The 14069-nt window shown below is 40.6% G+C and overlaps 1 protein-coding gene across 1 annotated transcript in view; it reads right to left on the bottom strand.

Annotated features, from left to right (window-relative positions):
* Positions 1 to 14069, bottom strand: part of ADAMTSL3 (ADAMTS like 3) — a gene marked incomplete at its 5' end in the record, with an annotated part of 256278 nt that overhangs the window by 24329 nt on the left and 217880 nt on the right. Inside the window, 2 exons of the mRNA XM_023741699.1 lie at positions 6213 to 6329; positions 8770 to 8952. Coding sequence (XP_023597467.1) covers positions 6213 to 6329; positions 8770 to 8952 — 300 coding nt within the window. The remainder of the gene's footprint in view (positions 1 to 6212; positions 6330 to 8769; positions 8953 to 14069) is intronic.

A 14069-nucleotide genomic window follows, 5' to 3' on the forward strand; every position in this document is an offset into this window, starting at 1 on the left:
AGAAAAGATGCTTTGTAATATTTCAATGCTTTGGATTTTGTTAACGCTTGCTTTATTGCCTAATATGTGGTCTATTCTGGAGAATGTTCCATGTGTGTTGGAAAAGAAAGTATACTTGGCTGCTGTTGGGTGGAGTGTTCAGTATATGTCTATGAGATCACATTGGTTGATTGTAGCATTTAGCTCTTCTGTGTCTTTGTTGAGCTTCTTTCCGAATGTTCTGTCCTTCACCGAAAGTGGTGTGTTGAAGTCTCCTACTATTGTTGTGGAGCTGACTCTCTCTCTTTTCAGTGCCGTTAGAGTTTATGTATTTTGGAGCCCTGTCATTAGGTGTGTAAATATTTATTATAGTTATGTCCTCTGGGTGTATTTACCTTTTAATCATTATATAGTGTCCTTCCTTATCCTTCGTGGTGGACTTTACTTTAAAGTCTATTTTGTCAGAGATTAATATTGCCACTCCTGCTCTTTTTTGAGTGTTGTTTGCTTGATACATTTTGTTCCATCCTTTGAGTTTTAGTTTGTGTCTTTAAGTCTAAGGTGTGTCTCTTGTAGGCAGCATATAGACGGATCGTGTTTTTTTATCCAATCTTCCACTCTCCGTCTCTTTATTGGTGCATTTAGTCCAATTTATTGATAGGTAGGAGTTTGGTGCTGTCATTTTGATGTCTTTTATTTGTGTGTTGATCACGGTTTCTTTTTTCCACTTAATCTTCTGTGCTGAGTTGTTTTTCTTTATGTATTTTCTTTTCATCTTTTTCATTCTCGTTGGTTTTGTGTTTGCTGAGTCTTTATATTTTTCTAGTTTTTTATTTTGACCTGTAGGATTGTTAGTTTCCTTTGGGCTTGCCTTAATATTTACCCCTGTTTTTCTAAGTTTATACCAGTCTTTTATTTCTTTATATCGCCTTGACTTCCTCTCCATATGAAAACTTTGTCTGCATTTTTTAAGTCCCTCTTTTTTGTTTTAATGTTGTCATCTTTTACATATTGATATCTCTGTTTCCCTATTTTCAGTGTTTTAGCTTTGATTTACTTTTGTGACTTCCCTATCTGGGTTGATATCTGGTTGCTCTGTCCTGTGTTCTAGTCTTGGGTTGTTATCTGATGTTACTGATTTTCTAACTGGAAGACTCCCTTTAGTATTTCTTGTAATTTTAGCTTGGTTTTTGCAAATTCCCTCAACTTCTGTTTATCTGGAAATGCCCTAATTTTGCCATCATATTTGAGAGATGGTTTTGCTGGATATATAATTCTTGGCTGGCAGTTATTTTCCTTCAAGGCTTTATATATGTTATCCCATTGCCTTCTTGCCTGCATGGTTTCTGCTGAGTAGTCTGAGCTTATTCTTATTGACGCTCCTTTGTAGATGACTTTTCATTTATCCCTAGCTGCTCTTAAAATTCTCTCTTTATCTTCGATTTTGGCAAGTTTGATTATAATATGTCTTGGTGACTTTCTTTTGGGATCTACCTTATGTGGTGTTCGATGAGCATCTTGGGTAGATATCTTGTCATCTTTCACGATATCCAGGAAGTTTTCTGCTAACAAATCTTCAACAATTCTTTTTGTATTTTTTGCTGTCCCCCCTATTCTGGTACTCCAATCACTTGTAGGTTATTCCTCTTGATAGAGTCCCACATCATTCTTAGGGTTTCTTCATTTTTTTAAATCCTTTTATCTGATTTTTCCTCAAATAAGTTGGTGTCAAGTGCTTTATTTTCAGTATCAGTAATTCTGACTTCCATTGCCTCAGTTATGCTCCTATGACTTTCTATTGAGTTGTCTAGTTCTGAAATTTTATTGTTAATCTTCTGGATTTCTTATTGCTGTCTCTCTATGGATTCTTGCAGCCTGTTAATTTTGTCACTATGCTCTTCTGTAATCTTTTTAATTTCCTCTATTGGGTGTTCTGCGTTTTGCTTAATTTCCTAACTAATTTCTTGAAGAGTTCTATATATTAATTTTTTTTATTCTGTGTCCAGTAATTCCAAGTAATTTTCCTCCTCTGGAAAATTTCTAGATTCTTTATTTTGGGAGCTTGCTGAAGCCATCATGGATTGCCTCTTTATGTGATTTGATATTGACTGTTGTCTCCAAGCCATCAGTAGGTTATTATATTTATTTATTTTATGTTTGCTTACTGTGTCCTAGCTTCTTGTTTTGTTTTGATATGCCCAAATAGGCTGCTCATATGAGCTAGTTTGATTATTGGCACCTTTGAACCTCTAATGTCCTGTCACCAGGTGGTTAGATCTGTTACTAGGAATGAGAGCCCAGGAGTCTGTCCACTCCTCCTGTATGGATTCAGCTCAGGTGCCCATATAGATAGCCACCAAGTGTGCGGTGTAGGCTCTCACTTACAGTCCTAGACAGACATGGGTGATTGGTGTAGGCACAGGCATCTGGCTGCAGCAGGGGGAGACACTCTGAGCAAGGCAGGGGGCTGACGGCCACCATCAAGTGTCCAAGAGGATTGGGTGTCCCTGTTCCCTAGAGCACGTAGGTGGGTGGGTTTTGTAGCCACACTATGAGCAGCTAATGCTGTTGGCTGTAAGGACTGGGGGGCACCGCTTATTCCTGGGCCCCTATTGCAGGTGGCTAGGTGAAGTGGGTGGAGCCACGAGTCCTCAGGCCCCTGATGTGGGTATGTGAAGACCCTGCTTAATGGGCAGAGCAGTGTCAAATGTCAAGAACCTGTCACTTCACAGCTGAAAGAGTTGAAGTTAGACTTCCAGTATATACCCTGTTGTACTGTGTTAATGAGGGCCTATGCTGCTGAGATGGGCCTACACAAGTCTATGCAGGGGGAAAGGCACTCAAAGTCTGTGGATCCTTTATGCCTGTGCCTAGGAAAAAAGAGCTGTGCCTACCCTGGGTTCCTGGCTTAGGGGAGCTGGCAGTTTATTTTTTCCCCGTTTGTTAATTTGTTCACTCTCCAAGGCAGGGAGAATGGGTCTGGGCACGTGATGGATACTACTTGTAGCCCAGGGCACTCGGCAATTGCTGAAGCTGGTCAGGGACCCAGTGCAGAGCAGGGAGCAGGGAGGTAAATGGGAGAGAGGTTTTTCCCTAAGGGGAGTGTTTTTGATCCCCGTGGTAAGCCGTATGCAAGTACTTATCTTTCGTGGAGGCCTGTTTCTCACTGGTTCTGCATGGCTGAGTAGACTCTCAGTGGCTGAGTCTCTCCCAGTGCAGAATACACCTCCCGAGCACCGATGCTTGCCTGACTCACTGCTCACCCCTGAGCTGATCAGGCCTGAAGGGCTCAGGCTCTTGCTGGGTCAGATCTGGCAACTCCTTGCTGCTTCCGAACCATCTCTCCCTCCCCCTGCAACTCAGTCCAGTTCCTCAACTCCACCTTTGATGTTCAGGGCTCCCAGATTGCCGTATATAATCGAATCACTTGTTTTTTTGGGTCTTTGTTGTAAGAGGGTCCACCAGAAGCATCTGGCTACTCCACCATCTTGGCCCCACCTTCTCGCTTTTTCATATTCTTAATGATGTCTTTTGATAAGCAGAAATTTTTAATTCTGATGAAGTTCAGTTTGACAACTTTTTCTCTATGTTTGGTGATTTTTGACACAAATGCACTTAAGAAAATTGTACCATATCACTCCCCCATATGACTCCTCAGTGATTTCCCAATTCTTTAGGAAGAAACTCTAGAGTCCTTACCTTGACCCTCAGAGCTGTGAACGCTTTGGCCCCCAGCAACTCTGCAACTTCATCTTGTCCTCCTTTCCTTCTCCCTCACTGCCCCAGTCTCATGAATCATCTTTCTGTTCCTTGACCACATTAAGTTTGTTCCCACTTTATGATCTTTGCACTTGGCTATCCCCTCTGCCTGTAGTCTCTGGGTGGTGCAAGCGGTTAATATGCTCGGCTGCTAACTGCAAGTTTGGAGGTTGGAATCAACCCAGGGGTACCTCAGAAGAAAGGCCTGGTGATCTACCTCCCAAAAATCAGCCATTGAAAACCCTATGGAGCACAGTTCTACCTGACACACACAGGGTCACCATGAGTCAGAATCAACTCCATGGCAACTGGTTTATTCCCCTTGCGGGAAATGCTCTTTCATTACCTTCCTGCATTGATGGTTCCATCTCATTCTTTAGGTCTCAGCTTAGACATCACCTCCTCAGAAGGCCATTCTTGACCATGTTTACCCCCAATCACTATGCATCTTATCTCCCTGTTTTGTTTTCTTCATAGCACTTAGCACAGAGAAATATCTTACATATTTACCAGTTTATTGTTCATATTTTTTATTAAAATATCAGTTCCAGCTAGGACAGGCCTTGTTATATATTAGGCACTCAATCAGTATTTGTTAAATTAGTAAATGAGTATTTTGAAATGCTTAGGTAAGGAGTCATGTAGTGTATGTGTGTGTGTGTATGAGAGAGAGAGAGAGGTGGTAGAAGAATCTAGGTAGTCCCAATAAACCAAATCCATAAACATTCCAAAGGCTTCACCTACACCAGCAGCTTCAGCTTTATGAATATCCTTTTTTTTTTCATTAATTTATTTGAGGGGATTCTTCTGATCTTCATGTTCCACGCCACAGGGGACTTCTCTCTGCTTTCGTATATCCTGGTTTCTCTGATTGGAATGCCCTTCTTCCTCTTCCCAGAATAAACATCATATCCTACATGAAAACTTATCTGACTTCCCCAGAGATAGGTAGGGCCCCTCCTCAATGCTACCATTGTACTTTGGCCAGGCTTCTATTATGGCACTTGTCACACCACATCAAAATATCTGTTGACAATACTGCCTCCCTCTTTAGACTCTGAGCTTATCAAGGTCTAGGTTATCTCTGTATCCCTAGCTTTGACGAGAATAAGTACTGGACAAATATTTGTCAAATACTGAATGAATAAATAATAGTGGATGTAATCATGGTAGTATTATGTCTGAAAGAGGAGAAGAACTATACCACATAAATGCCCTTAGATCATAAATAACATGTGCTGGATTGTTGACTCAACCTTCTGTACTTTTCCATGTATCTCAAGAGCTGGAAGCCTAGGAACTACATCTCCTAGAATCCCTACCTGCAGAGTTCTGGGATATATTCTGCCAATGAGGAGATGAATGCCAATGAGAACACTGGCTCAAGATTTAAAAGGTTGTAATGACATAGAAGTCATTATTGTTCCTGTACAGTAGAGAGAGGAGTCCCTCGGTGGTACAAACAGTTAAGCTCTTGACTACTAGCTGTAAGGTTGGTGGTTCAAACCCACACAGTGGCTTCTCAGAAGACAGGCCTGTTGATCTGCTTCTGAAACATTACAGCCTTGAAAACCCTATGGAGCAGTTCTGCTTTGCATACATGGGGTCACCATGAGTTGTAATCAACTGACAGCAACTAATAACAACATAGTAGATAGAATCAAGTATAACATTTAACAGTAGCTTCTGTATGTCCTGTGACTTACTCATTTGGAGGTACAATGAACTGATATCATCAGCAGTAGTATCTTGTGATTCTAGCATTTCTGATTTTCTGAACACTACCTTGATCCTTTGGTCCTTTTAAGGAATTTTGCAAACTAGGAATACTTAGATTAGGTTCTCCTAACCAAACTCTAACTGATATACAGGTAGTACCTGACTCATGATGTATTGGAGTTACCATAAACTGCACTTAAGACCGTCCTTTTTTTTGGCTTACATAAAGTGCATATAACTGGAGAAGAAAGAAGTGCCGATGTTGATACCGATAACAAAAGGCAATAATAATGAAAACTAAAAAAAAAAAAAAAAAAGAGTCATAGGAATGAAACCCCATTGTAAGTTGAGGACTACCTGTACAACAATGTGGCATGTGTGGAAAAATTTTTGAAAAGAGAAAAATGAATTAATTCCAGAATTTTAAGCAAACCATCCTTCTATAATATTTACCAACTGGGCAACAGCTTTGAAATTGGAAAACTGGTATCTGCATTATCACAAATAACCATGCACATTTGGGATATGAGCTCTATGGGCTTTCTCAGGAGTTGATTTTTCTCAAAAATGTTTCAATATGGAAGGAATGAATTGAACCACAGAACACTGAGGGGTATAAGAAAAGCTGTCCGAATGCCTAGGAATAATTTTACTTACTGGAAAGTGTTAAAACATGGAGGGTCTTTGAGCTAAATCTTTTTCCTTGCACAGGCCTCACAAACAGCAAATCCCTAAAAAAAGTCAAAATCCCAGACCTTGAGGTAAGGCTTCTCCTGGTGTGTCATCGATGTTGGGTCCAGTGTTGGATGCCAAGAGCACATGCTTTTTATGTCCCTTGGGAAAGACAATTATACTGTCTGGCAGTCTTCGTTCTGAGAGAAAAAAAAAAAAAGTAACACTTGTTTACCCGTTAGAAATTATCTAATTCTTGTTCCATCTTGGGTATTGTCAAAAGTAACAGTTAGGAAATTATCTTTTTCCAATAAAATGTTCTATCCCTGAATGCTCAGGCTCACACAGGTCTGGGAGGTCTGTGTGGGTATGGAAGTGTGGAGTGTTATAGGAGCTTAGTTAGCTTAGCTAACTGTGCTGACACATGGCATCTCTGTATGTTTCCAGGGTTTAGAGCCTGACGAACAGGATGGGAAATAATACATTCATCAGAATTCCAAGAAGGGGCTGGAGGAAGCAGATTGGTCTGACAGAGCTCTTCCCTTGAGCAGGAGGAGGGGTGATGTTTCATGGGGGTCTCACATGGTGAAGATCACAGGTTTTAGGAAGGTAGTGAAACTTGAACGTACAAGCCGAAAGACGGTAGAGGAATGCTGTGTATTGCGTGATGTAAGATTTTCTTGATTCCTCAGTGAAATTACCAAATCTGTGAGATGGTTGGATTAAGAGGACTTCTCAAAGAAGGGATGTGTAGGACAAAACTAAGAAAGCCATGAAGATTCAGGAATGGAGATGGACAGAAACCAGAAATAAGGCTGGGAATTCTCAGAGAGTGTTGGGAGGTATTCAAAAGTCAGACATGTATTGGCCTAGCCAACCTACTGAAACTCTTCTGTCCTGAGAACTTACAAGATGACAGAAGCAAATTGGAAAGAGTCACATGGAGGAGGTGGTACACTGTGTCTTTCTGATCAGTACTGAGAGTCCATGAGGGGTCGTATGAAGAACACTGAGAAAGGAGACCACATATCTGGGCTCTAGTCCAAGGAGCCCTGGTGGCACAATGGCTGCTAACTGAAGAGTTGGAAGTTCAAACTCACGTAGCCGCTCCATGGGAAAAAGACCTGGTAATCTGCTCCTGTAAAGATTACAGCCTAGAAAACCCTATGGGGCAGTTCGACTCTGTCACATGGGGTCACTATGAGTCAACAATTGACTCAACTGCACCCAACAACAACAAGTCCAAACTCCCTATGAAATTTGGGTTTCCTCATTTATACAATGGGATTAAAAATTAATGCCCATAAACTGTGCTACTGAAAAGATCAAAAGAGTTAATGAACATCAAAGTGCTCTGTGCAGGACAACTATCCCAACTCCCTGCCTTGGCACCTCCCATGTCTTTATGTCTCTGGGCTCCTCTACCTGCCAAGAAGGAAAGCATGGCTCTTTCACATCCTCTCCTTTTGGTTCAGCAGGGAACTCTATAATCTCATGCTAGTTCTGCCAATGATTGGATTTCATTCATTCATGAAACGCTTCTTTAATACACCTGTTAGGTGCTGGGGACACAGAGGGAAATTATAAATGCTCCTTGGTCTCCATCTGACTGACTTACGTGATTAACTTTCCTTTGGTTCCAACCTCTGGTAGGAAAAAGGAGTGTTAAAATTTGTTGAGTCCTAAAACTCCAGCAACTTAAAGCCCATTTTGGTGATAAGAGCTTGATGAGTTCTAGATATTATCCCTAGCAGTTAAGAGAAGCCAGCTTATTATCCTGTGCTAGGGAGCACATAGTAATGACTTTTTCCAAATTATAATACTGACCCAAATGCAAGATGTTTTTAGAATCAATAGATTGGTATTTATTGAGCACCTACTGTGTGCCTTGTACTGTATTAATCCCTAGGCCTGCAAAAGAAACATCAGACACGGTTCCTACCTTTGAGGGAGCCACAATTTAACTGAGGAGACAGACATAAGTGAGGGAAAAGTTGGGGATCACTGTGCATCAGGACTTAATCAGGTACCAAGTGATGAGCCCAGAGGAAGGAGAGGTCAGACAGAATCAGAGAAGGATTCACAAAGTGGGTAGGAGTTCAGTTGGTTCTGCAGGATTGGAGGGATTGGGACAATGGTGAGAAAGGCAGGGAAGAACATTTTTTCCTGGGAGAGTAGTATATCTGGAAGCTTCAAAGAGGGAAAGAGTATGGTGTGTGTGTGTGTGTGTGTGTGTGTGTGTGTGTGTGTGTGTTGTGTTAGACCATAGGGCAGGAAACCTTCTTGACTAGAACACAGTTCTGTGCTAACTCAGAATGAGGGTCAGGAGTTAAGCAAATGTAGAGGCAGAAAATAAAGGGTCTTGGAATCTGGGCGGAAAAGTTTCTATGCCAGTGTAGCTTCTTTGTAGAAGAGGGGCACTGAGAAAGTGCCAACGTTCTAAAAGCAGAGCTATTCTAAGACAGAGAACTGATATTTAGTGCTCATCTGCAAGTGTGCAGTGGTAGTGATATCTAAAACCATGCAATGTCCATCGAGTTTATTCCTTGATTCCAGAATAAAAACAAACAAAAACAAAACACTGTGTCCTACTTGTACGTACTATAGGAAGCATTTGAAGAACAAGAATTTGACACTTACCCAACAAGTGAAGTACAGACGTTGCCATGGCCTTTCCAAGGGCATTGGTGGCTGTACAGACATAGGTTCCTTCATTTTCAAGGGAAATGTTCTGCAACAACAGGGATCCATTGAAAAGCAAGGAAATATTGTCACTCAGAGATCCTCCTCTCTTCAACCAAGTTACATTGGGCTGAGGGACACCTTGGGAGCAAAAACAAATATGACAAAGGCAATTCCTTTAAGAACAGGGCCACAGAACCATGTGACAAATACCATTTAGCATTTTGACCATAAGTCAGCAAATGTGCTTAGCCTACAACTCCTCTATGGCAGGTGGGGGATCTTGTTAAAGCAAAGGACTTTGATCTACTGAGCACCTGACTGGTTTACATTTATAAGTTAAGGAATAAGGGCCAAAGAGAGCGGGAGTGCTCTCCACTGGGGTTGGGAGAGAAATTTGAAGTTTGGTGGGAGAATGATTGGAAAAGTTGGTGAGGCTGGGTACTGAGTGTGGAGGGAGAGAGAAATTCCCAGTGGCAGGTTGTCACAAAGAAGTCTTTGGAAAACACAACTACGTAATATGAAACTTTAAGTTGTTCACTGTTCATATGCAATGAAATATTCCTCCTTCAGGAAGAATATGAAATCTTCAGGGAAATATATTTTGTTCATTAATGCTTTTGTAAGAGAAGATAATTTCAGGAAACAAAAGGAAGTATTGAGGTTCAACTCTGGGTCAATGCAGTGAGGCACAGAGACCGTAAGCAACACTGCAGGAGCCTGGACACGGAAGGGAACATGAGGAATTCCATTTCATCTCCAAAATCTTGAGAAGTCTTAGCAGTTCACTGGACTGTGGAATTCAGAACTCAGAGGAATCTCATTTGGTTCTTAAGAGCTGGTGCAGTCCCAGATGATGGCTGAGGTAGTGCTATGTAACTGGTTCTGAGGATGTTCTCTCCTCCTGTGGAGCTTTGGCTAGAGAGAATGTGGAGGACTTGGTATGGCTTTCTGACAAAAGCAGATGTCATCACTATTATCACAACATGTGCAACACACCTTAACCAGAACCAGTTGCTGTGGAGTTGACTCTGACTCATGGTGACCCCACGTGTGTCAGAGAAGAACTATACTCCATAAAATTTTCAGTGGTTGATTTTTCAGAAGTAGATCATCAGGCCTTTCTTACAAGGCACCTCTGGGTGGACTTGAACCAATCTTTTGGTTAGCATTTGCACCACCCCAGGACCCCACAATGCACCTTACAGTGGGAAAAATTCACACTCCATATACACTATGACACTGTGATTCTCACACCTGTGCAATTTGCTCCAGAACCTATATCTTAACCACAATGTAGGAAGGTCTTGTACATTTCTTGGTAAATTTATTCCTAGGCATCTTATACTTAAGGATCCCTGGTAGTGTAGTGGTTAAAGCGCTCAGCTGCTAATCGAAACGTCAGTGGTTCTAACCCACCAGATGCTCTGTGGGAGAAAGACGTGGCAGTTTGTTTCTGTAAGATTATAGCCTTGGAAATCCTATGGGGCAGTTCTACTGTCCTGTAGGGTCACTATGAGTCAGACTTTGACTTAACAGCAATAGGTTTGGTTTGTGCTATCTTATACTCATTATAGAAAGCAGGATCTTTAAAAATATATTTTGTATGGAGAGGGGTATTCACTAGCTAGATAGTATACGAGAATTATCTTAGGTGAAGGGAAGGACAACACACACTACAGGGGAAGTCAGCACAACTGGACTGAATCAAAGCTAAGAAGTTTCCTGAATACAACCAAACACTTCGAGGAACAGAGTAACAGGGGCGGGGGTCTGGGGACCATGGTTTCAGGGGACATCTAGGTCAATTGGCATTACAAAGTTTATTAAGAAAATGTTCTGCATCTCACTTTAGTGAGTGGCATCTAGGGTCTTAAAAGCTGGCAAGCGGCCATCTAAGATGCATCAATTGGTCCCAACCCACCTGGAACAAAGGAGAATGAAGAACACGAAGGACACAAAGAAAGTATTAATCCAAGAGACAGAAATGGCCACATAAACCAGAGACTTCATCAGCCTAAGACCAGAAGAATTAGATGGTGCCTGGTTACCACCAATGACTTCCCTGACAGGGAACACAACAGAAATTCCCTGACAGAGCAGGAGAAAAGTGTCGTGCAGAACTCAAATTCTAGTAAAAAGACCAGACTTAGTGGTTTGACTGAGACTGGAGGGACCCTGGAAGATACGGCCCCCAGACTCTCTGTTAGCCCAAAACTAAAACCATTCCCGAGGCCAACTCTTCAGACAAAGATTAGACTGGACTATGGGACATAAAATGATACTCGTGAAGAGTATGCGTCTTAGCTCAAGTAGATGCATGAGACTAAATGGGCAGCTCCTGTCCAGAGGCGAGATGAGAAGGCAGAGAGGGTCAGGAGCTGGTTGACTGGACACGGGAAATCCGGGGTGGAAAGGAGGAGTGTGCTGTCACAGTATAGGGAGAGCAACTAGGGTCACATAACAATGTATGTATAGATTTTTGTATGAGAGACTAACTTGAATTGTAAACGTTCACTAAAGCACAATAATAAAAATATATATATATATATTTTGTAGTTGTTCACTGCTGGCACTTAGGAAAGCTATAAATACTTGCCTATTTATCTTATATCCAGTCATCTTACTGAACTTTATTGTTTTGAATAGCTTTTTTCAAATGATTTTCTTGTTTTTTATTTTAAGGTAAACAATCTGCATACAATGACAATTTTATCTCTTCCTTTTCAGTATTTATACCTCTGATTTCTTTTTCTTGTTTATTGTATTAACTAGGGTCTCTAGAACAATGTTGAATAATAACAGTGATAGGAGGTATACTTGTCTCGTTTCCATCCTTAATGGAATTATTATTTCATCCCTAGGTATGATATTTTAGAGATCTTTTTGAGCTTTGCAATATTTTAAGCCATTAAAAACATCTTAGGCTAAATTCTGTATTTAAATTGTTTCGATGTTTCATTATTATTCCTCTTATATTGCAAGAGATCCAGGATTGAGGTCCAAATTAAGATTCAGTTCTTTGTTGACAGTGGAGTATTTTTGGAGTATTTTTCCCACAAAAATAGATCAGTGGGTAGGGCAGATTATGAATCCTTGACTGTCTAAGAACTTTTTCTCTTCTCCTTACCAAGAACTAACAGTTTAGCGGTTCACAGAATAGGAGTGTTGTAACTTTTTTCCCCGTGACACTTTGTTCATGCTGCCCGTGAGGAATTTGATGCTTTGAAGAAGTCTGAGACAAGCCTATAGTTTATTCCCCTTTAAGTAATCAGTTCTTGTTATTTGCTTTTTCCCTTTCTGGATTCCTGGACAAGTCTTTCTGTGAGCTGAAATTGTCAATAATTTTGCTAGGGTATGATCAGGAGATAGGATTATTTTCTCATTCATTTTGCCTGGAAAACTTTGGGGCTTTCAATCTGAAAACTGTATCTTTTTTTTCCACTCAGTAAGACTTCTATTTTTTTCTTTTTAAATCTTTAAGTCTGTGTCTGCTCCCTCTGCTCCATTCTCTTGTCCAGGAACACCAGTTGTGTGATTGTTAGTCTCCTTCCTGTCCATCACCCCATCGTTGTTTGTAGTTCTCTGTTATTTTCCTCTGCATTTTGGAAGAAATTCTCCAGCTTGCCCCCATCTCACTCATTTCATTTTACTTACCGAATATTTTGTTTTCTGCTTGCAATGATGATTTTATTTCTGTGGCTGAATATTCTTATTTTTTTCTAGCTCTGGGGGAAGAACTGGTGAACTGCTTCCACAAAGATTACAAGTCAAGAAAACCCTCTACTCTGTCACATGGGGTTGCTATGAATCAAAATCTACTCGATGGCACGTAACAACAACACTGTTTATCCTTCTGCCTCTCTCTCAGCCTCTTCTCTCTCTTCATCTCATCTTTCTAGATTTTCCTGGGGACACAATGCAGATACTATCTAAAAAAGTTTTTCTTAAATACAGTGGCTGTTTTTTATGTGTCTCTTGAGAGCTAGTTCAATGTTTTGTTCGTTTGTTTGTTTTTCTGCTGCATAACCTCAGAATTACGACTCAGAACTCTGATAAGGAGAAATTCCTCCTGGCTTCTGGTAGGTCTAGACCAACTTTCCCACTTCTAGTGCTGTTAGTACTTGGTACCTCTTTTACATACTTTATTACTATTTTTCAAATGATAACATTAGAAAGGGGAGCCCTGGTGGCACAGTGGTTAAGAGCTAGGCTGGAAGGGCAAATCAGTCATCTTTATTTTCAACCTAAAGACCACAGAAGTGAATTTGTGGTTTCCTGAAGGCCTCTGGCCATACTGCTCAGAAATGAAAACAGTGAAGGCAAGGGGCTGTGTCAGATTATCCCTTGAGATACCCTTCAGCTCTGAGATATGTATGGGATACATCCTTTCATCCACTCATCCACCCGTTTGTATATTTATTCAACCCAGATATATTATGTGCCTTCTAGGAGCAGCACTCTTTTATAGCATTATTACTGCATTAATCTCAGGAATTCCTAGTAGACTGGGAGCCTATAGTGTCTGGCAAGGAGCAGACATTAGATGAATATTTCTGAATGCATGAAGGAACTAGGAAATGAATCTACTAGGAGAAAATCATACTACATCCCAAAGATAAATCAGTGTGACTTTTTGGCTATTCATGCCGATCTTCTCTTCCAAATAGCAAAGATAATAAAATGCTGACACTATGGTAAAAATGAAAAGAAAAACTCATCAATTCAGACACTATTATTTTTTAATCTATGTTAATTTAGAGAAAATCTGCACTAGTTTGAAATAAAATATCCTTAAATATTTTGAGGAGAAGGTGTAAATAGTTTCAGAAGTCCCTTTAATCACTACATTAGTCTCTACAACAGATAAACAATTGATACAGAATTTGAATTGTCATTTATTACTTAGGGGGGATTTCCTTAAGATCGCTACTAAATCTCACATAAAGACTAAATATTTTTTAAAGTAATTATTAGGTCTGAAAACTTTACAATTCAGGGATCTTTATTAATTCAGAATTACACTGTCCCAGTTGGTGGCTTTTATAGTCTCACTGAAAGTGAGAGACCCTGAAGCATTTCAGGTACGTTAGTTTATTCCCTAGTTCTCCAAGATAGAGAACACGTAAGCAGCAGTGTTGACATTTCTAAACTGAAAAGGCGTTTACTAAAGGCCTTCAGTCAGGTTAAACAAGGCATGCAGATATCTCAGGGAAGAGAATTTCAGGCAGAGGAAACAGCATCTGCCTCAGCCCTGA

Source organism: Trichechus manatus, unplaced genomic scaffold (genome assembly GCF_000243295.1).
Source record: "Trichechus manatus latirostris isolate Lorelei unplaced genomic scaffold, TriManLat1.0 scaffold00186, whole genome shotgun sequence".
Classification (NCBI taxonomy): Eukaryota; Metazoa; Chordata; class Mammalia; order Sirenia; family Trichechidae; genus Trichechus; species Trichechus manatus.